This window comes from Aspergillus vadensis, assembly GCF_003184925.1.
Source record: "Aspergillus vadensis CBS 113365 unplaced genomic scaffold BO88scaffold_1, whole genome shotgun sequence".
Classification (NCBI taxonomy): Eukaryota; Fungi; Ascomycota; class Eurotiomycetes; order Eurotiales; family Aspergillaceae; genus Aspergillus; species Aspergillus vadensis.
In genome coordinates, this window is record NW_020292039.1 from 3,578,684 (window position 1) to 3,600,151 (window position 21,468).

The 21,468-nt window shown below is 53.2% G+C and overlaps 8 protein-coding genes across 8 annotated transcripts; 3 read left to right on the forward strand and 5 right to left on the reverse strand.

Annotated features, from left to right (window-relative positions):
• Positions 1–2,022: 2,022 nt before the first annotated feature.
• On the forward strand, positions 2,023–3,241 carry BO88DRAFT_400837 (zinc-binding alcohol dehydrogenase family protein; the record flags this gene model as incomplete). The annotated part of the gene is made up of 1 exon (XM_025705694.1): positions 2,023–3,241. Exon 1 carries the CDS (start codon positions 2,168–2,170, stop codon positions 3,239–3,241), a length of 1,074 nt encoding a protein of 357 aa, XP_025569070.1. The 5' UTR covers positions 2,023–2,167.
• Positions 3,242–3,469: 228 nt separating this feature from the next.
• Positions 3,470–9,503, reverse strand: BO88DRAFT_421567 (CCR4-NOT core ubiquitin-protein ligase subunit MOT2; the record flags this gene model as incomplete). The annotated part of the gene is made up of 6 exons (XM_025708523.1): positions 3,470–5,721; positions 6,643–8,576; positions 8,638–9,006; positions 9,085–9,200; positions 9,238–9,370; positions 9,451–9,503. The coding sequence occupies 6 exons, from the start codon at positions 9,501–9,503 to the stop codon at positions 3,470–3,472; spliced, it is 4,857 nt and encodes a 1,618-aa protein (XP_025569071.1).
• A 492-nt stretch (positions 9,504–9,995) lies between these two features.
• BO88DRAFT_400840 (complex I 30 kDa subunit family protein) lies at positions 9,996–11,127 on the forward strand. The gene is made up of 3 exons (XM_025705695.1): positions 9,996–10,225; positions 10,294–10,943; positions 10,998–11,127. Exons 1-3 carry the CDS (start codon positions 10,063–10,065, stop codon positions 11,037–11,039), a joined length of 855 nt encoding a protein of 284 aa, XP_025569072.1. The 5' UTR covers positions 9,996–10,062; the 3' UTR covers positions 11,040–11,127.
• BO88DRAFT_33715 (uncharacterized protein) lies at positions 11,072–11,506 on the reverse strand. Its single transcript, XM_025702932.1, has one exon. It carries the CDS (start codon positions 11,452–11,454, stop codon positions 11,191–11,193), a length of 264 nt encoding a protein of 87 aa, XP_025569073.1. The 5' UTR covers positions 11,455–11,506; the 3' UTR covers positions 11,072–11,190.
• A 346-nt stretch (positions 11,507–11,852) lies between these two features.
• Positions 11,853–13,218, forward strand: BO88DRAFT_400841 (BUD22 family protein). The gene has a single exon (XM_025705696.1). The coding sequence runs from the start codon at positions 12,217–12,219 to the stop codon at positions 13,153–13,155; it is 939 nt and encodes a 312-aa protein (XP_025569074.1). The 5' UTR covers positions 11,853–12,216; the 3' UTR covers positions 13,156–13,218.
• A 196-nt stretch (positions 13,219–13,414) lies between these two features.
• BO88DRAFT_449036 (Zn(II)2Cys6 transcription factor) lies at positions 13,415–16,210 on the reverse strand (the record flags this gene model as incomplete). Its single annotated transcript, XM_025710463.1, has 7 exons — positions 13,415–14,429; positions 14,477–14,647; positions 14,698–15,332; positions 15,384–15,469; positions 15,534–15,805; positions 15,890–16,024; positions 16,122–16,210. The coding sequence occupies 7 exons, from the start codon at positions 16,208–16,210 to the stop codon at positions 13,415–13,417; spliced, it is 2,403 nt and encodes an 800-aa protein (XP_025569075.1).
• A 534-nt stretch (positions 16,211–16,744) lies between these two features.
• BO88DRAFT_400843 (putative proline utilization protein PrnX) lies at positions 16,745–18,070 on the reverse strand. Its single transcript, XM_025705697.1, has one exon. It carries the CDS (start codon positions 17,793–17,795, stop codon positions 16,749–16,751), a length of 1,047 nt encoding a protein of 348 aa, XP_025569076.1. The 5' UTR covers positions 17,796–18,070; the 3' UTR covers positions 16,745–16,748.
• A 156-nt stretch (positions 18,071–18,226) lies between these two features.
• BO88DRAFT_379330 (proline dehydrogenase family protein) lies at positions 18,227–20,218 on the reverse strand. The gene is made up of 2 exons (XM_025704478.1): positions 19,291–20,218; positions 18,227–19,238 (listed from the first exon to the last, which is right to left on the reverse strand). The coding sequence occupies exons 1-2, from the start codon at positions 19,875–19,877 to the stop codon at positions 18,389–18,391; spliced, it is 1,437 nt and encodes a 478-aa protein (XP_025569077.1). The 5' UTR covers positions 19,878–20,218; the 3' UTR covers positions 18,227–18,388.
• Positions 20,219–21,468: the final 1,250 nt, after the last annotated feature.

Genomic DNA, 21,468 nt, shown 5'->3' on the forward strand with positions numbered 1-21,468 from the left:
AGGTGAACAAATTTCAAACTAACTGGAATACGTGAGTAGCCACCTAAACCCCTCATGAAGTCGAGCTAGTGTGATTGGCGTGTCCGTAGCGAATACGTCGCCTGCTCATTATCGCATCGCTGGAAATTTTGGCAACTTTTTCAGTTCTGAGATCAGAACGAGTAAAGAGCGAGATCAATATGATGATCAAAAGACCGGTTAAACAAAGAACCGGTGTGCGCGCAATAAAGCAGAACGCCGAGGAGCATACGTATGCTGAAAACATGATTGGAAGTAGGATGAGTGTATCGTAAAGACGACCAAAGTTGTGAGCTAGACTGATTTGTATCTCGCCCGAGAACGGAGACCGGGCGTATTTAGTCTGCGATTAGGGCGGTTATGGAGCTCGTTGACTTGACTAGATAAGAAGTAGGCTACTATATATGATAGCGATTACACATCAGCTGAGGTTTCAGGGCGATCATATCCCTCAACATTTTCAAGGGTGGAGTGTATGGAGATATGGCTTCATAATTGCAGAATCACTTCTGAATTGATTCCAGCCAAGTATTAGGGTGTAATGGTCAGATAAGGTGGGGGATTTCTTCTTGTCTGAAGCGTATCACTGGTTCAGTGGCTAGGGGGGTATTATCTACGATAAGCCGTTGGTCGATTTCGGGTGTAGAGTACAACATGAAGCTGAGACATATTCAGAAAAAGTCCGGAAAGGGGGAGGGGGTAAGAAATGTGATATGTCAAAGTGTTGCAAGGCTTGCGTACCCTAACTTCATGTTCCTTTCCAGCTGGTGGATCTTCTTCAGCTTCAGCTTTGAGCGGGATGAATGAGACACCTGTGACAGGCTATCTAGACGGCCGGATAATCTCCTATGACGCTTAGCAGAGTTTTCATTTGCAGAAGCGCCTGAACCATGCTGTGTAGAAGGGGGCACTTCAGAGACAACTGCAATTACTGCAGATCTACTCAAGGAGGATAGAAAAACGAAACTTGCCCTGCAGAGCGATGAAAAGGGAAGGGGGTTGTGCCAAATGGCCAAAACAGACTAGACAGCGAGGTGGCTAGGCAAGGTTATGGACTCATTCCAATCGAGATTCAAATTTCTACGTGGTCTGATGAGTGGAGGAATCGGCCGAGAAAACCTGTCGAAGATCGACTCATATTCCATACCATTATCACTACCATCGATCCTGTTGCTAATATTGACCCTTTTTCTTATTAATTTCCCCGTATAATTATCTGGATTTAATCTACAGACTGGTTCTGCAATAGTATAGCTGAGTAGTAGTAGACATCATGACATGTGGATGAATTGGTAATATTGCCACAATAGTATATATTTCCAGCTAGCAGTACTAACCCTGACCCTAGAACCCAGGCCACACTTGGAGGCAACAGTAGTTTAACGGCATGACGGTGCATTCCCTTGATTAAGATGCGCGTCAGAATAGTAATTGCTGTTAGTCTGATATTTATATTATGCTACTGTTGCACTGACCATGTTGGGCTACATGGTTTATATACGATGGGGTTCAAACAAAAGAGGAAAGACGCTATCTGACTGCAGCTACTTGCCGTAGATCCCGATGCAAGACTAAATAAAACCCCGGAACCAGTCTCACTCACCACTCCGCAAGAGATCCGTATCTGATGGAAAGTACTAGAAATACGTTGCTAGAACTATCGTTAGAATGATTGCATGCGTTGAACGCTCATGCAAACGTGCTGGTTACTCTTCGGCTCACATTTTCGCAATTCATCAGTCATGTCACTCAGTTCTACAAAATGTACACGACATATTTGCATTTTCTGGCATGCAGATGTATGCTCATACGCCCTACAGCTCCCTCTTGGCCACCAGCTCAATGACACTACACTTCTATCCATAACATCCACCGCCTAATAAAGCCCACCCAGATCAACAACAGCCCCAGTGGAGTCGATGACTAATGTCCATGACCTCATTACAAATCAGACACTGGCTCCCTATATAACATCATCATCTAAACTAAAGTACCCCTAGCCTACCCCTCACGAGCTATAATCCGATCTTCATATCAGCCCAAACGCCCGTCAGCACTCTATTTCCCATCCCACCAACCACACCACTTCCACCACCACCACTTCCACCAACAACCAACGAACTACACCACCACCACAATCACAACCAAAATGTCCCTACCCTCCACCTACCTCGCGGCCACCGTGCCCACCCCCCAATCACCCACGACCCTAACCACCAAACCCCTCCCGACGCCCTCGACCAACCAAGTCCTAATCAAAATCACCGCCACGGCCGTGAACCCCGTCGACTGGAAAATGCGCGACTACAACTTCTTCCTAACCGAATACCCGGCGATCCTCGGCTCCGACGCCTCGGGCACGATCGCCGCCGTAGGCCCCAACGTCTCGACTTTCACCCCGGGCGATCGGGTCTTCTTCCAAGGCATAATCGGCAACTACGCCGCCTCAACATTCCAACAATACTGCGTGATGCCAGCAGAACTCGTCTCCAAGACCCCCTCGAACATCTCCGACGAGCAAGCCGCGGGAATCAGTCTGGCCAGTGTGGCCGTTGTGACAGGTATGTACGACAGCACGGGGCACGGGATTACGCCTGCGCCCTGGGCTGAGGGCGGATCCGAGGCAGGCAAGGGCAAGGCGATTGCTATTCTGGGCGGAGCGTCGAGTGTGGGACAGTATGCGATTCAGTTTGCGAGGTTGAGCGGGTTCACGAAGATTATTACGAATGCGAGTGTGGTGCATAAGGAGCATTTAGAGGGGTTGGGGGCGCATGTGGTGCTGGATCGGAAGGTTGCTAAGGCGCAGGACTTTGTGGATGCGGCTGGGGAGGTGCCGATTTGTTATGTGTATGATGCGATTTCGATGAAGGAGACGCAGGTTCTCGGGGTGGAGATTGCGAAGAAGATTAAGGGAAATGCGAAGGCGGTGGTTACGGTGTTGGGTGCGGAGAAGGAGGCGGAGGAGCTGGGCAAGGAGGGGGAGCATCAGGTGGAGATTCGGCCGATTTTGGGTATTGGGGCTTCGCCTAAGTTGAGGCATATTAGTGAGCCTATGGTGAAGGCACTCGGGGGTAAGGATGGGTGGATTGCGAAGGGCTTGTTTGTGCCTAATCGTGTGCGGGTGGTGCCGGGTGGGTTGGGGGCTGTGGAGGAGGCGTTGAAGACGAATAAGGAGGGGGTTTTCGGAGAGAAGGTGGTCTTCCGGCCTAACGAGGGTGCGTAGAGAGGACTACTAGTAAATATTTTGTAGATGGGTATAGTCTAATGTATTATCATTGATTCGTGAGTATTCCCCTGTAAAGTCTAATAACGGAGACAAGCATCACACAGCATGAACAAAAACCAGGTTCAGAATACAGGGGTAGTAGTAAGCCAGCATAAGAAGAAAGCAGGGAACATGCTGAAAATGAGATCTACTAAAATACAGTTGTCATAGAGACAGAACGGGGGTTCACGCGTCAACGGTAGTCGCAAGGGCCTGCTGTGCAAGCTTGCGGTTCCGCTTCACTAGGGCGTTGAGCTTCTTGTCGATCGTGTCTAGCTCCTTGCGAGACGATTCGAGGTCCTTCTGCGACTTGACGGCAAACGAACGCAGCTCCTCATTGGTCATCCCTACCACATCGTCCAGGTCTGGGATGTTGCCCATGACCACCCCCGCGGCACCGAGCATGTGCTTGGCAGTAGCGGCAGCGAAGGATCGCACCGAGGTGGCAGTGGCATTGACCAGCTCGGCGGTGTTGGCAATGGCCCAGTTATGGCTGCGAGTGCTGTCCGCCTCCATGGCCGACAGAACATTAGGAGGCGCAGGAATAGTGGAGCCACTCGCGTCAGAGAGGGACATCCCGGCAGTAGGAGAGCCAGAGGTGAGGCCAGCCGAGGTCTCGTCGACCCAGCAGATGTTGAAGTTCTCAGGGGTAGCAAACAGTGCGTCCAAGCCACCACCGCGGTTGGTCACATCTGGTTCCGTGATTGGCACGTTCGAGTACTCCTGGAAGGTATCAATTGCCCAGGCAATGTTCTTCTCAAGCGCGAGGTACCGCTCTTCTTCCTCTGGCGACAGATGGTGTAGGACGCACCCACGGGGACTGATCAAGCATCGGTCTTTCAGCATGTTCGAGTCCGAGTTAACACGGATGGCTTCTCCGCGCATCAATGCTTTGCGATGCTCGTCGGTCAACTCGATAGGCTGTTTGAGAATGTCGTAATCATCCGCATTGCACTTCATGTCGAAGCGCTGGTTTAGGTTGGCTGGGTTGAAAAGGGGATGGTTGTTCAAATCCAACTCAGCAGACTTGTGAAGCTGAGCAAGAAGCACCTGCAACGGAGACGTGCGTTCCGCGAAGAGCTCCTTGACCGGGACCCCGCTGGATTCGGCGTCCTTCATCAGCTGCTCGACCGTGTTCTTAGAACGCCATGCTTCAGCAGGCGCTTTCTGTTCAGCAGGGGCCTTCTCCTCGGTAACAGTTGCCTTGGTGTCCTTCGTAGCCTTCTCATTCGATTTGTTCTTCTTAGCCGCTTCTGTCCGCTGGCCAGCCTTCTCATTGCTATCGGAGCCTGCGGAGTTGGCAGACTTTCCAGTCTCAGTATTATCCGGAGCTGCAGCTGGCGAGTCGTTCGAGCTAACAGGAGTCTTCTTAGTCTTACGCTTTCGCCCGATGATCGGGGCCTGCACCGGTTCCTCAACCACGGCAGTGGCCTCTTGTTTCTTGGCTTCCAGTTCCTTGGCCTTCTGTCGCCGTTCCTTCTTCGCCTGGCTCTTGGTCATCGCCCGGACAGGTGCAGAGCCAATTCTGGACGAAGCGGGAGGAGAGTTGGCACGGGACACGGACGCCGAAGTGTAAAGATCGGCTTCCGAACCCAAGTCGCCGGGCGTATCAGGCCTGCTGAGGGACGAAATACTTGGCCGTCTGGAACGCGCTTTTGTTGCAGCAGGTATGGACGCGACAGATTGGGTGGCAGACGGAGGCGGCGGGGTTTCAGTCTTTGGCGTGTCAACCACACGGAGAACTCGAGGTTGGCGGGGAGCGGACGAGTCGGAAACCCGGGAGACCCCAGTCAAAGGTGTATTCGGACGGGAACCGATCGTCGATGTGGGCACCGGGCCATGAGCATGGGATTGACTTGGTGTATCTGGCTTTGGAGCATCATGAGACTGAGAAGTACCCAAGGGAAGCTCCAGCTTTATGGGCTTGACTTTCCCCGTAGGTGCCGAGGGTTTCTCATTGTTGTCTCCAGCCTTCGAAGGGCCAGCTTTCTTGTCAGCAGCAACGGTCAAATCTCCTTTCTGCTGGGTGCGAGCCTTGTTGGCTGACTTTGGCACAGGAGAACCGAGTGATATTTCGGACGCATTCTTGACGCGACTTGAGGTAGGGGCGTTGTCAGGAGTGTCCTTCATGTCCGGAGAGGCCTGGCGAGAGCCTTCTTGTAGTCCTTGGCCCGGCGTGCCTAGCCTATGGAAAGGCGGATTAAGACCTGGCGGCACAGATGGCGACGAGACCGGACTGGATGGGTTCAGAGGACTTTGAAACAGGGCAGATGCGGGATGAGCGTGTGGTAGAGGAAGTCCCGGAGGCAGGGTAGGGGTTCCAGCACGGGCCGAGCTTTGCGAGTCACTGGAGAAATGCGAGCGCACGAGATAGCCAAAGCTGTCAACCGGACGCTTGTCCTTTGGCTGAGCGCCAAGAGGAGGGAATTCTTCGTCCACTAGAAGCGCTGTTAGCTTCTTGACGTCTGCAAGTCGATGTGTGAGTGAGGCGGATGACAAGAATAACGCAAAGGAACCCCTCCCAACGACACAAGCAGAAACAAATAGAAAAGGGCGTGCCAGTGGACTCCTAGAAACAAAACCAGACGACAAAGGTACGGAAGGGCAGGCATATTAATTACACAAATGTCCCGGCCGATGCAACCAGACGGACACACAAGGCATATTGTCTATAGAACAATAATTGTGAGAAATTGGTTTCGCATAGAGGGCCCTGCTCGTGTTTATCGAAAGCCAGGGCAGGGAGGTTAACGTACATAAAGCCATGACCAGACCGAATGGGCCACCAAGATGCTGATAGATCAACCCAGCTTGGATGCAAAAGAACAAAGTATACGACAGCCACCAAAGCGCAGTGGACCTAGAAGACACGATGTGCCCATAAAGTGCAAGGACGCCTCCCATCCACACGGAAGCCGGAGATAACACGCAAAAAGAAACATGACGTGGCAGAACAAAAAAACATAAAAACAAAAAAACAGTCATGAAGTTAAACGCCAAAGGCACGCCTAGCCCGAATTCTTGTTGTTTTCAAGAGCCGTTTGCTTAATGCTTTCGTTGCAGAGTGGAAATATGTCGCGAAGTTTTCAACATCAAATCAATGAGTCCGGAAAACTGAAACATAAGAATCATATCCCACGCCCATCTAGAGAAATATGATATCATGTCATCAAATAAAAAGGGAGACAGAAAAAGGAGCATGGGCAAAAAGAAACAAAATGCAAAAAGGGTAGTCATCATAAACAACAGGGATAGAAGTGAAGGGCGAGGGAGGGTTATTAATGAATTATGAGAAAGGGGGGCAAACAATCACCAGCGGTTGAAGCCGCTGCCATACATCATGGCCTGATTGTACCCACCTTGACCCTGACTCCCGTACAGCGCCTGCCCAGCAGCAGCAGCGGCGGCAGCATTCGCACCAACCTGGTGCATCCTCGCCTGTAGGATGCTCGGGTCCGCAAGATCTACTACACCGCCTCCACCGGAGGAAGTGTTAGCGTGTCTGTGCTTCTTCCCCTTCTTCTTCTGCTTCTGTGGACCAGACTCGGAATAATTTCCCGCCTGAGCACCATAGAAAGAGCTGAGAAGGCCATTGCCGGGAGTCAGGGGAGGGGGAGTTTGGTGCTGTTGGAGGAAAGGAAACATGAACTCACGCTTAGCGGCCTCTTGACCCTGCAAACCACCGGCATTTGCGCTACTGCGGCCTCTCAGCAGCTCACGCATCAACTCTGGATTGGCTTCTTGCTTTCCGAGGTTGGATCCCAAACCGACATTGGCATTTGTTGTGAAACCGTGACCCTGTGCGAACATGCCGCCGCCGCTGATGGGCGGAGTACCCGCCGTCTTCAACCCGGGGGGTGGACCCTGCACGCCACTAGTGAAGTAGTTGCCAGCAAGACCATGCTGAGGACTAGGGGCTGCGAGCGGGTTAGGAGTACCAGCCTGCATTTGGCTCAACATGCGCACATTAGGGATGTTCTTGGCATTGGCCTCATTGGCGAAGGTGAAACGAGAGTTCTGGCGACTTTGGGCCTGCAGAGCATTGAACTGTGCCATCTGGCTCTGGAGTAGACCCTGACGGACCTGGGCTGCTTGGTCAAGAGCAGCGGAGTTAAGTCCACCCTGCAGCTGATCGACCAGGCCAGCCTGTTGGTTGCCGGCAGACTTCAAGAGAAGCAACTGCTGTTGCTGCAGAGGGGTCAAGCTACGGCCTGCCAGGTTAAGTTGCTGGAACTGGTGACTGGTTGCCGAGACGGGGGAGCCAACCACGGAGTTTGTCGTCGTGCCCTGCTGGGAGGGAGGCTGAATAGCACCATGAGATTCGCGACCACTACGGCCTCTCGGAGGCACTGCGTCATCCGGCTCGCCACCAAGCTGCAGGCTTCCGCTCTCACGGCTCTCTTCTTCCGCAGCAGCAGACTGCAGTAGCTCCTGCTCCCGTCGGACACGTTCCTGCTCCGCCTTCTCACGCATAGCTCGGCGTTTCACACCACCATAAGGATCGATGAAGGAAGGGTGGTTCTCAATAAGGGCAACCTCCTCCGCAGGCAGGCCAGCCGCCGAGAAAATGAATTTGAAGTCTGGGGAGTTGACAGCCTTGACCAAGTTATCCAACAGAGGCGTCTCCGGCTTGGGTGGCGTCTGGACAGTCGGCGGGGAACTGGACGGCGAGGATTGTGCTTCAGGGGAGGGGGACGGTTGCGCCTGTGCCTGTGCCTGCGCCTGCGCCTGCGCTTGAGCTTGAGCTTGAGCCTGAGCCTGAGCCTGAGCCTGAGCTTGAGCTTGAGCCTGGGCCTGGACCTGGGCCTGTGCCTGTGCCTGAGCACGCTCTTGCGCACTCGTAGACGGTTTCTCCACGCGTTTCGCCTCCTCCACCGCGGGCGACACCGTGGCGATGGCGGGTCGGGGACTTTGCGAGGCTTGGCTGCCGGTCAAACTTGCTCGTCTCGTCCTGCTGAGCACGGCGTCCTTGTTTGCCCAACTTGCCGACGACGGCAGGGCAGACCCATCAGGTGGCCGGCTACTAGCAGCGTCATCCCTACTAGGCTGACGGCGCATTGGTTGCGAAATCGGTTGAGCGGAGGACCGGGCAACGTGCGGAGGAATCGAGTGGGTGGGACCGCTGGGGGCACCGTTGATACGCTGACTCGACAAGGTGTTCATCGAAGAGAGATCCTGCCGGCTGTAACTGTCGCTGTCCTCACCAGTCTCGTGCAGGAAGGTGCAGTTTCGATTATGACATTGCTCGTTACGCAGGAAGGAAGAACAATACTTGGTCGTACCATATTGGGCACTAGAGCGGTCAGTACGTTGCTTTGCGAACAGAACATCAAAAGGCAAACAATTCGACCTACCGTAGCACCCGGTCACCGTTGGCTGACCCATCCACAGCTGCTATGCAAGTGGCTGCGTCGGCCTTCCTTGCGTAAGTGACGTAGACACCAATGCCCTGGTTCGGGTTGCCACCAGGCTTTGCCTTGCTCACGACGATCTTCTCGATGTCACCGTATTGACCGAAGTAGTCTCGACCGCGCAAAGTCAGAAGGAGTTGATTCTCGTCACGTATTGTGGGGTTGAGACCGATCACGTAAACCAGGTTCTTCTGGACGACGCGGACACCGGCAAGATTCTTGCGACTGGAAGCCTCGATTTCACGTTTCTCGGCCTCCTTCTTCTTCGCGGCGGCAGCCTTGCGGTGTTTCAAGGCCAGGTCGGCTTTGAATCTGAAATTGCGGGTTGCGATGTTAGCGCCAAGACGCGGGAAGGGACAGTGGGAACAAGAGCGAGGAGTGACCACATACTCGTCGGCATCGGGAACCTTGTATTGTATGGTGCTCTCATCGTAGACCCGTCGGCAGTTGGGGCACCGGCCTTCTTCGCTGTGGGTTTTGATGTTGTTGTAGCAGAATTGACAAATCTGGAGGGGTCTGTTAGCGACGGTCCGGATCGCATACAACGCGAGCGATCTCCTGATCGGGCCGTTGATTCGCGAGGGAGTACAAGGCGAGAAGGATGCGTACCTGATACCCACAGGGGCAAGGCTTAAAGTTCTTATCCGAGAGATCGAATTCTTCGATGCAAAGGGGGCTAAAGAAGACGAAGATGTCAGCCCAACGGACCAGTCATAGGACAACCCGACGGGTAGGAAAAGTGGGAAGCGGACGCACCAGAACTCATCGTCATCATCGATGACGGAGTCAATCTGTTGGCGATTTGACATTGTGAGTGACGAAGCTGTGCAACGGTACGACGACTGGACAAGACGGCGATCACAGTCCAAGACTAACACCCATCAACCAAACCCGGGCGGAAGGGGGGGAGCAGGTAGAGGGCGAGGAAAAGCGGGTAGAAAAAAAAGAAGGTCAAACAAGACAGGAGAGGAAGGTAGGAAAAGGGACGAAAAGAAGAGTCCGAGGGAGGAAGAAGATGGTAGATCGACGAAACGTGGGGTAAAGGTGAGGAGGACGAGAAGAAGGAGCACGGAGGGACACAGACGCAAAGGAAGAGGGAGAGTTGGAGGCGAAGAGCGAGAAAGAGAAGTGAAGCTTTGATTGATGGGGTTTGCGCGGGTTTGCACTGTTTGACTGCCCTTGCAGCCTGAGGCGTACGTGTGTTGCTGTCCGCGCCGCTTATGTCATCTCCGCCAGCCAAACTTGCAGTTCTCACGTGACCGCGACAACTTCGCCTGGACCGGCAAAAGCTCCTTGGATGAGGAACCTCCGCTGCTCTCCCCTCCCTCCACCTTCCCCGTCGTCTCACACCCGCAATTGTCCGTCATCATGGCCTCTGCTCGCTCCTTGATGCGGCTGGGATCTGGCCGCTCCCTGGCCACCGCCGTCCGGTCGACCCGTACCTTCACTACGACCGCTCTGAAGGCCACCCAGGCCTCGACCGCGCCTATCTCAGAGGATGTTCCCAACATGCGCCAGGCCCAGCGTCCCCGTATGTCCAATGGCACCCGGATTCGATCACTGATGTCGCAGGATGTGCACCACTAACATAATATTTAGCCTCTGGACCTCTCCGCGCCCCCGTCATCAACCCGGCCGACAAGTACCAGGACAAGGCGGACAGCCTGCACAAGTACGGCCAGTACATCATGTCGTGCCTGCCCAAGCACGTCCAGCAGTTCTCCGTGTGGAAGGATGAGCTCTGCATCTACGTCCCTCCCTCCGGCCTGATCCCCACCATGACCTTCCTGAAATACCACACCGCGGCCGAATACACCCAGATCTCGGACATCACCGGTGTCGACTTCCCCACCCGCGACCAGCGCTTCGAGGTCGTCTACAACATGCTCAGTGTGCGCTACAACTCGCGTATCCGTGTCAAGACCTACGCCGACGAGGCCAGCCCCGTGCCCAGTGTTACCGGTCTGTTCGAGGGTGCTCTGTGGTATGAGCGTGAGGTGTACGACATGTTCGGTGTCTTCTTCACCGGCCACCCTGATCTGCGCCGTATCATGACCGACTACGGTTTCGATGGTCACCCGCTGCGCAAGGACTTCCCCTTGACTGGATACACGGAGCTGCGCTACTGTGAGGAGAAGAAGCGCATTGTCATTGAGCCTCTGGAGCTTACGCAGGCGTTCCGGAACTTCGAGGGTGGTACTGCTGCCTGGGAGCCTGTCAGTGCGGGTACTGACAGAACTCCTGAGTCGGTATGTTGATATCAAGTTGTGCGATGACCAGGATGATGCTAACTGATGACATAGTTCAAGCTGCCCACCCCCAAGCCGGAGCCGAAGGAGGAGTAAAAGAAATAGAGGAGATGTAATCGTATTATCTTTCCTTGCTGGTTCTGTATGTACATACCGTGTGTTGAATTTGACGTTGGTTTCGCGCAAAGTTCTGACGTGGGGTTATCTTTTTCTCGATGTAGGTTGACTCGCGCTATGATATCGTAGATTATGAAATTATATCCTTTACCCATTGCACAAAAAATATCACAATTTCCAAAACTTGCTCACAAAACCTCGTAGAGTATTGAACATTACCCAATTGACCCAAATACACCCCATATCGAGAGATAAAATCAACAACCCCCCATGAAATCATCCACCATGAAACGGACCAATAACCATCCCCCAAAAATAAGACACCCAAAACGGCAAAACGCCCCGTCCACCTCACGTCCCAAAACTGAACCAAAAGGCGGCGAAGCCATCCCATCGATCGCTTGGCACCGCCCGCCCTCCGACCGGCAGAAAAAGTTCCCTGACCAGAAAGAAAAACTACTCTAATCCTTCAAATCAACATTGGAAGCCATAAACTAGGATATTTCCCCGCACGTTGCCTTCACCACGAATTCAAACCAACTACCTTATTTCTCAACACATAAAGACCACACACCATTCTCACAAATCCTAAGGCTTGAAAGCAACCGAGCAAAATGGGGAAGCGCAACTTCGCAGACTTCGCCGAATCTCCATACACACCACACGACCGGAGCCAGTCTTTGCAAGTGACGCGACTATTCCAGAAATTCGAATATGGCGTGATGACGCTTTCCAAGGCGCTCAAGGTAGCGCGGGGATTTGAGCGCCAGAAGCTCGGACGGAGGGAAAAGACGGCGCAGAAGGAAGAGGGAGAGAAGAAGGAGGGGACGTTGAGTCGGATTGCGGAGGAGATTCAGGTTGTTAAGGTACATCCATCACCTCTCCTCTCCGTTTCCCATTTCAACAATCTCTATGTTCTTCACTTTACTAACATCTGGATTAAAAATGACAATAGACACTAGACCCCCACGCCACCGCAGAGAAGTACCTCTTCAAGCAACTCCTCAAGACGAAACGCATCGCCGAGTCGCCGCTCTTCATCCAATTTAAAGACAAGAAGAAGTTATCTGCGGAGGGGCCGAAGAGTACGGCTGAAGCGAACGTCACGGCACGGTTGTACAAGTCCACGCCGGTGAAGAATGTGTTCCCGGGGATTATGGAGGGGATACGCAAGTTATTGGGGATTGAAGATAAGCCTGCGGATGTGAAGAAGAAGGATGCGAAGAAATCCTCCAAGGAGGAGAAGAGCAGTAGCAGCAGCAGCAGCAAGAAGAAGGCCGATGCCGAGACAACTCGGACAAGCGCATCCGCCTCGCCAAGCAGCGGCGACGAAGACATCAACATGGACGACGCCGGCTCCGACGCAGAGAGCATCGACTACGCACAATTCGACGCGCGACTGGCGCCCGATTCAGGCGACGAGAACGAAGACGGATCTGAAGGCGACGAAGATCTCGATCCCAATGAAATCAGCGACGTAGAAGAAGAAATGGAGGAGGAGGAGGAGGAGGAGGAGGAGGAAGAAGAAGAATCAGACGACGATCAACACATCTCCATCTCGCGCTCCCCCTCCCCCTCCTCCCCACCGACCAAAAAGCCCAAAGCAACCAGCAAAGCCTCCTCGACGCCCGCGACCAGCACGACCTTCCTCCCCTCACTCACAATGGGCGGATACTGGTCCGGATCCGAGGACGAGGCAGAAGACGGCGCGGCAGCGAACGAGCCCCCGCGACGCAAGAACCGCATGGGTCAGCAGGCGCGTCGGGCGCTGTGGGAGAAGAAGTACGGATCTGGAGCGAATCATGTTAAGCAGGAGAAGAATAAGCGGAAGGGAGGAGGACGCGATAGTGGGTGGGATGTGAGGCGGGGAGCGACGGATGGGGGTGAGCGGTGGGGACGCGGTGGTGGGCAGCACCAGGGTAGGGGTAGACCGCAGCAGCAAAACCAGCAGTATGGACGGCCTCAGCGTGGTGGACCGCCAGCGAAGAAGCCGGAGGATAATAAGCCGTTGCATCCGTCGTGGGAGGCGGCGAGGAAGGCGAAGGAGCAGAAGGCTACTGCTGCTTTCCAGGGTAAGAAGGTTACGTTCGATTAGTGGAAGATATCCTGTTTCTGTATGTAGGACATTTGTAGATATTATATCATCATGGCTAAAGAAAGTTTTGAAATATTTTGTCCTGCTATTTCCACTGAAAATTGTGAAACAATATATACATACTGTCTAGGTATCTTGAAACATAAATCCGGTGCTTACAGACGGATCAACATATAAACAACGCAACACAACACAACAGCCGTGAAAAACCAGACCTAAACGCTGAAATCACAACGAAAGCCTACTTGAATCAAGGCAATCAATCATTCATGAAATTCATCCACCGCGTATCTGCCGTCTTCATCTCCCCAGAAAGACTCGGCTGGCCATCCGGCTCGAAGCAAGGGATAGCAGTAAACTCTCCCAGCTCCTGAGGCAGATTAGAGACAAAGTGGTCGATGCCAAAATGCGGCATCTGCGATAGGGGATGTGAAACAGAAAACTCCGATGAGTCGGGAAGACTTGCGCTGCCGACATCGGCTTCCACGGGCTCATTCGCGGTGGATGCACCACCCGTCATAGGGGTCATAACGGGGGCGAGTCCGTTGCTAGTATGATGATACTGCTGCTCTTGGAAAGGAACAATTTCCGGGGAGATGGGCCCGGTCTTCCAGAGCATCTCCCAGTTCTTGAACCGGTCGTATGCTGATTCGATGACACCGGTACTGCCTTGGGGTTGGGTTTGACTGTATTCTTCGAGACGACGAATGGCTCGCTCGAGGGTCTCGATGACGCTTACTGCAGCGCGGGCAGAGCCGACGCCCATGGACATGATTTTGATCAGTGCCATACCCTTGTCTAAGGCTTCGCGGAGGCGTTCGGTGCGTTTGGTCAAGCTTTGGGCTAGTATAACGAGTAAAGCAGCGCGACACGAGCTGAACTCCGTGAATGATGCACGGGCAAGACCGCGCTCGTCGCGAAGGAGCCGACATAGGTCGATGATCTCGAGAGCGGCTTCGACACAATCCGTAATCAGTGTGGAACGGTTCTTAGCGGGGCCTGATGGTGTCTTGACCGGAGCACCAGGTATTGTAGCTGAGCTGATTGCCCGGTTAGTGCTGAAGAGGAACGGTCGTCCCAGGAAGATACGCGTCAGACAATAGTCGAGCTTCAAATGCACATTGGAGCGGAATAGTGGCCCTGCTGGGTTGAGATCCCTGCAGTTGGTTTCCTCGGGCAGCGTTCCCCACCAGTCGACAAGATTCTTCCGCAGATTCAGAAGCCTCTCCAAGCAATCTTGTTGCTGGTTCTTTCGGGACTTGCGAAGGACGGATCTGCTAGCGTTAGTTGGATTCAAGTACCTTTTGGACTCGAGACATACATTTCGTTTGCAACCTCTCCAAGTTTGAGCGTCAATTTGATGAGTGTCACCATGTTCGTATCGTTCGACACATGCCCCGAAGGCGTCAAGCCCTGAAAGTCAGTGGGGAATGGGGCATCCACGTCTGCATCTAACAAAGACACTGGTCTTCCGTGAAGAATGCTAACACGCCTAGAAATCGTAAGCACGGATGAAGACAAGGCGACTCCCATATAACCTACTTCTCAATCGTGTACGCAGTCCAAAACACACGGTTCCGAATCTCAATCATACGCGGCGATAGTCCTTCCCCCGTGTACTTCCGGTGCATACCATTCTGGATCGCCATCTTCAGCGCCAGACCAAAGTAGGTATAGCATAGTCCAGACGTATCGAGTGGCAACAAATAAGTTCCGATCAGTAGGCAGGCCTGCACGCTTCGAACATTTGCCGTGGCGATAATGTCTGGTAATAGTTTGGATGCGAACTGGTAGAAAGTAAGACCGACATCGTCCTCGGAAAAGTGATGGTCATCATCGAATGCCGAGTTGGAAGAGAGGCGATTGACGGGAATGGACGATTCCATATGCGCAAATTGTGTCCCGACAGCCAAGACCATCAGGATGGCGCAAACCGAGCCGGCATCCTTCGACGACAAACAGGACGGATCTGTATAACAGGTGTTGAGCTTATCGCGCAGCCAATCTTCTTCGACGTAAAAATTATTGGTCTGTGCATATTTGAAGAATATTTGGACAAGGAAGTCGGCGACAAAACGGGGCGGAAGACAGGTGACTGATGTTGATACCAACGTTGAACCCGACTGTAGCTGAGTGGCTCGCCATCGCTCTTCAAACGGTTCTGTTTCGGTCGATGCCTATAACCATCAGCGAAATTGAATAAGAATGCTGAAAAGCAGTGTAATTACCTCCGGAGCTGCCGTCTTCATCCACTCGTCAATCTTCTGTCTAATCTTCATGGAGAAATTCAGATACGAGAACTCTCCCGAGTATTCTGCAGACCAGTCAGATAGCCTGCACCAGCAATGACACACCGAAAACGAGTAGAAGTATCATACGGGTAGTATTATCCGGCAAAGCCTTGATGGTAAAGTCCTCATCATCGATGGCCAAATCCTCGAGCTCCTCGCCATCCAGCTGCATCGAAGGCGGCCCACCCTCCAATCCAGAGGGACGATGCTTATGTTTCAGCTCCTCCGCCATCTTCCGAAGAGAATGTATATCGAACGAGATGTTTGGAACATAGTGTTGAAGAATGCGTTCCATGTAGCGGACACGTTCCGACTCGAGCATTTCATGTTGGTTGAAAGCAACCGTGCGGTCCAGGAGCCTAACCCCATCGCATAATATCTGTTAGCCTCCACAACTCACATTTGCAGTATTATACCCTTGAAAGAGGGATCAGGCGACTTACGAGACGGACGATGACCGAGAGAGCTTCTCGGCCTGATCGGGGTGAGTGAAGATGCATTGCCGACGATACCGGAGACATCGGCGACAGGGGACGCCTCCTTCGCATTTCTCCTTTACGCGACGACATCCATCGCAGCTATACTAGTCAGTAATACATTCCAAGAGATCTCCGCAATCCCCAGCTATCCCGACGGGGCATTTTGGGGATAAGATCAGGGATGCAGGGAGCTTACGCTCGCACCGCTCTTTTGCGGTTTTCCTCGGAAACGCGGGGTCGTTTCTGCTGGCCCAGACCAGCAGGGGTAGCAGGGCCCACATCCATGGCAGTTTCGAGTTCAGGGAGGCCGATGGAGAGGCAGGCGCATTGTAGAATTATAGAAAAAGCATAAGGTAAGAGGGGAGAGGGTCAAGTTGGGGTTGCGTGGGTTGCGGAGGACAAGAAAATTTCCCCGGGGTTCGAAGGAGGAGGAGAAGGGGATTCTCTGGCCCTTCCCAATCTTTCTTCTTACTGATAAGATCAGAAAAGGCGGCACAACTCCCTCCCTCAGCAATGCCTCGCTGCCGATCTACCGCCGAGACCTCCGGGGAATGCTTTCCATCTGCCATTATTCTTAATTTGTTACGATTTTAGAATTCATCGAGTTAGTGCATTCCGGATAGTGGCCTGTCATTGGGTAATGGGTTAAGCTATCTTCAGTTTGCACCTAAATAGAGTGCTCGCGTGACTCAAACTGGCCGCTGCAGGGCTGCCCGGCCGGTCATCACAGCTGGGGCGGATATAGATGGATCATCACTACAGTAACCACGATCGAGCCCATTAAGGGAGCTATTTTTCTCTAGTAGCAGAGCTAGTATGATTCTTAAAACCCATCCACTTCCATACCAATGTTTCGGGCCCGTCCAACTTCCAACAGCTTATTCCCGACCACCAAATCCATAATCCCCATCCCCACGCACTTGAACACCACATTACATCCCTCGGGCACATCAATAGACTCATCTTTACCCATCTTACCATACAGCTCTCCAATCTCAACCAGTTGATCCTCTTTCACCTCCGCCAGAATCAACTCGCCCGACTCTTCCAAACACGCCTCCTTCGAGTCCACATAGACCTTCCCTCCGCCCGACAGCAGCGTCTCAGTGTCAATCTCCCGCATATGCGGCTTGTACGAGCCGATAAGAGAGATAAACCGCCCCTTGGACGGCTGGAGATAGGTGTACGGGAAGTTTGGCTCGGTCGCTGGCGTACAACTGAAGATCACATCGCAGGCACCCAATTCATTCCGTAGCTGTTCCTCGTAGTCCGGAGTATCTTCTTTGACTAACGTAGCCAAGGTCTTATCGGGATGAGCAGCCCGTAGATCAGCGATCGCATCTCGCTCCAGCTCCTCCAGTCGCCGGCGACCGCGGTTAATAAATGTAATTCTCTTAATCTGGTCCGGAACGAGAAGCAGGGCTAGTCGAGCGTGCCACTCCGCTTGGCGTCCAGAGCCAAAGATCAAGATGTGCTCTTTGGGGATGGTGGTGCAGCGAATAAACAGCGACATCACCGCCAAGGCGGTGCGGAAGGCTGTGATCTCCGCGGCACTGAGGAGACCTTGCAGTTTACCTTCCGGGGAGAAGATGTTGATGACGCCGATGATGCCGTTGGTTTGGGAGGCAGTGACAACTTTGAAGCCGGTGTGCACAGTGTTGGACACGGGCATGAAGAGGGAGAGGTTCTGGTCTCTGGTGACGATGGTGCTGCGCAGCGGTTGGTGAATGAGTCGCTCATGGCTCGGTGTGGAGGACTCTGAAGAAACAGTTGTGAGACCCTCACAGAGGACATCAAGAAGGTCATGGCATTGTGTACGGGTTAACTGTCGCAGGACCTGAGCGACCGCTGGCTCAGGGAGTAGACGCATTGTGAAGGAAGATGTTGGCGGTATAATAATCCTATACAGCAGAGTTCAAAAGGGTTGAGAGATATAGAGTATAAATGGGAAGCCAACAGCGATATCGGTTGAGAGTATTATTCCTCTGATAGATGGTCAGCAGACTTTATAGACAGATAGCCCCTCGGCACCCGGGGAAGCGATGTCGGAGATAGACCAACTTAGTGCCTGGGTGTCAAGGGACACGGATATCCTCGGACATCAGTACCGAGAAGAAAGGTCTAGTTGGGCAGGCACTAATGTCGGATGGCCTTCCGTTGCGATCGAGAGTTGTGATCGGGAATACGTTGTAGATGCGAGGAACGCGGGGTCGGGAATGGATCGACTGTCCCTCTTGACATCACCGCCGCGCGCTACGTGGATTAGCGGCTATCTATGCCGCACTAGAACCACACCAAGGAGTCCATGTTAAGCTTCATTATCTTGAATGAGTCAAATAAAATTTCTAACGCCATCTACATGCATGCCCACGCTCAGGGAATCAGCCAACAAGACCACACAATGCGCCAAAAAGGCTAAAAGCCAAAACAAATATGCGAATCAAGAGGTATCATAGAACGACATCAGTTACCCAAGCCAAACACGCGACGAGCGCGGCGCTTGAGCTCTCCAAGCATAGCCTCCTGCGACTGCTTGGTACGGCCAACCGCCTCGGTGTTCTCCACAGCACGTCTCATCAGGAAGCCCATGCATTCCTTGACAGTACCCCAGGTCAGAAGCTTGTACACGTTCGGGGTCTCCTGGGAAGCGGGGCCATCGGCGCTGGAGAAGCCTTGCAAGAGCTCGCAGCTGACCTCGTCGGCCATACCCTGAAGTTGGGCATAGCTGAGATCAACTCCCTGCTTCTCGGCGCGAGCAGCCTGCTGGAGACGGATAGCGTGGGCCTTGCGAACAGAGTCCCGGTTGTGAGTGGCGATGATAACGTTGACAGGGGGCAGCTCGGTCTTGTGCTCCTCGGAGGCAGGCTGCAGCATCGAGTTGTAGCGGCGAGTCAGGAGAGCCTCGACGACACCGTCGTAGCAAGCATCGGTCTCCTCCTTCTCAGCCCAGATCAGGTGGCGAGGCTCGGTCTTCAGATAAGCACCACGAACCAGCTTCACGCCAGCAGTGTATCCCTCCTGGCGAGCAACCTCAAGATGCTTGGCAATGGTGGCCGGGGTCGAGCGGAGGTAGGCCTGGTAAGTGTTGTAGAAAATGGCGTGACCGGGGGTCTTCGCATTGCAGTACTTCTGGTACTTCAGAGCCCACTTCTCGATACCCAGCTGCACAGCCTGCTCCTCGGCATCAACGAGTAGGCGCACGTTGCGCGAGATGGCCAAGTCGCAGACCTTGGTGATAGCGTAATCCATGAATTCGGAGGGAGCAGCCTGCTTCTGCAAGAACTCAAGCACCTGAGTACCCATACCGGTGAACCTGTAAAGATTAGTACATGATCCAATTCGAGTAAAATGTGGAGAAAACCTACTTCAGGGCTACAAAGTCGCCTTCCTGGGCCATGTCGACGGTTTGCAGGGTACCATCCAGCCAGGTCTGGATCTCCGCCCGCGCGGCCTTCTCGTCGCGAGGGTCGACATTGCCCTCACCCACCAGGACCTCGCGAGCGTAACCCAGCAGAACACCCCGGTAGCCCAACTGCTTGATGGCCTGGATCGACTGCTGCACCTCGAGCTTGTTCTCACCGGCGTTGAACTGCTTGTACAAGGTGTGCTTGACGAGCGCGTTCAACAGAGGGTTCTTGGCGACGTCCAGAACGGGGGTCTTGGGGTGCGCGAGGGTCGAGAGCGCAAAGATGCACGGCTTCAACAGGAGGGTGGAAGAGGAGACGGAGAGAATCACCAGCGACCGCAGGACGGAGGAGATGGGGAGCTTAGCCAGGGGAGATCCCGAGGCATCGTTGGAGGGAACGGCAGCCTGCTGCTGCAACAGGTTGTTGGTGGGGGTGGACGCAGCGGCGGAAGATTTGGGGTTGCTGGTGCGGCTAACGTATCTGGCGGACGAGTATGTAGAGGGGACGCTCGAGAGCACCCGCATAGGACGGCGGGCAGCCTTCATGATGATGGTAGATTCCGTGGCGAGTATAGAAGAAAATGGCAAGGAGGGGGAGAGGAGGATGAGTGTGAAAGACAGAAGAGTCACGCAGCGATGATAGAAATAAGTAGTTCTTCAGTCTGGAGACAAAGGAGGGGAATTTGTAGTGGTATGAAATGCATCGCAAGGGAATGGAAGTATGGCAAGTGGAGGATCTTTCTCTAGTGTAACTAGTAGATGGGGGATGGAAAGAAGCGGTTCCCGTACCGGTGGAAACCGGGCAGGAGGTGGACTGAAAGCCGGTCAGCAATGGCTTTCTTTCTTCTGGTCAGGAACAACCCGGGCAAGGTATTACTATCATTTTCTTTTTTTCCTTGTCGGGGCTGCCCATCCCCGTGACGTTAGATAATGCAAACTGGCTAGCCGTGACTGGGAGATTATGCGGGTGGCGTTGCAGTGAAAGGGTGGCCAACTATAACATTGTTGCACCTGACCCGGCCAGTTGTGTCTAGATCTACGCCTGATCGCCCGCTACTGTAGGCTTCGCTCGAGCTTACCGATGAACTGGAGTTGGGGTGGTGGTGTGTCACTACTCGATAGGAGGGTGTTGACTAGATCTTGACTACGCCTTATGCTTCCTAGCAAATAAGAAAGTATCTTGAACTTTAAGACAAAAGCACCAAAGGCCCCGTGCCCAAGACCCTGGCCACGGTTGTTTCCCGTACTTTTTATTTAGGTAGGGTCAAAAAAAAAAGTCCAGCTTATCGATCTGGCGATAACCCTGATAAGTGGTCGATAAGAGATTGGCGATGACCGGCAGGCGGGCCGGTGGGTTCACCCCCACCGGAGCTGTCGCCGCTTGACCGGCCCGGTCGTGCTGCTGGGCTACAGATTCATTAAACCATTACTATGCCGACATGAAAGGAATGTGCATGTATACCCCTGGAACATCAGGCCAAGGAGACCGACATCGCTGATAGTAATATAAGTATTTTTCTTCCTTTCATAGTAGTCCGTTCAGAGTCAAGCACCCGCCATTGTAGCCTACTACTAGTGTTGCTGGCAGCGCATCGTTGCCGCAGCGGAATCTTCTATCAATTGACAGTACTATTATGTACTTTTCAATCGTCAGGCACAAACTCACCTGGTGCCTGGATATCGAGGCATCAGGGCCTTTTTAGCTGTTTTCGGACTTTCTGCACTAGTGGCGGAGGGAGCAAAAACACTCCACCGGGCGGCAACTGAAAGAACCAATGATATCAGCGGAAGGCTAGCCTCGATGGGTCAAGCTTTTCCAAACGAGCAAAGATGAACCATGGCATTAGGTAACAGATTGACTCCATCAAGAGGACTTTCAATGCAGCAGTTTCTCTTAGTCACAGCAACCTCACGGTGGATTCAGCTCTCTTCACGCTCTAGAATATGCCCACTGTGGTGCGGAGAACCACCCCGGATTTGCAGCAGTCTAATACTCTAAATGCCACGAGGAACGCCGCCGGCTTTCTGACATCTTTGTAGAAGCTTAAATCGTCAATGGAAACCCGATTTATATCAAACAACGAGCAAGTCAGATAACCTGATATCGCATCCATGTCCCTGCCGCGTCGGACGATCC

Excerpts from the sequence above, each read along its gene's own strand:
- BO88DRAFT_400840 (XM_025705695.1), top strand. The coding sequence starts at position 10,063 with ATGGCCTCTGCTCGCTCCTTGATGCGGCTGGGATCTGGCCGCTCCCTG. Across the intron at positions 10,226-10,293 it reads GCGCCAGGCCCAGCGTCCCC|CCTCTGGACCTCTCCGCGCC; the intron begins GTATGTCCAATG and ends CATAATATTTAG. Across the intron at positions 10,944-10,997 it reads CTGACAGAACTCCTGAGTCG|TTCAAGCTGCCCACCCCCAA; the intron begins GTATGTTGATAT and ends CTGATGACATAG.
- BO88DRAFT_33715 (XM_025702932.1), bottom strand. The coding sequence starts at position 11,454 with ATGGGATGGCTTCGCCGCCTTTTGGTTCAGTTTTGGGACGTGAGGTGG.
- BO88DRAFT_400841 (XM_025705696.1), top strand. The coding sequence starts at position 12,217 with ATGGAGGGGATACGCAAGTTATTGGGGATTGAAGATAAGCCTGCGGAT.
- BO88DRAFT_400843 (XM_025705697.1), bottom strand. The coding sequence starts at position 17,795 with ATGCGTCTACTCCCTGAGCCAGCGGTCGCTCAGGTCCTGCGACAGTTA.
- BO88DRAFT_379330 (XM_025704478.1), bottom strand. The coding sequence starts at position 19,877 with ATGAAGGCTGCCCGCCGTCCTATGCGGGTGCTCTCGAGCGTCCCCTCT. Across the intron at positions 19,239-19,290 it reads GGCGACTTTGTAGCCCTGAA|GTTCACCGGTATGGGTACTC; the intron begins GTAGGTTTTCTC and ends TAATCTTTACAG.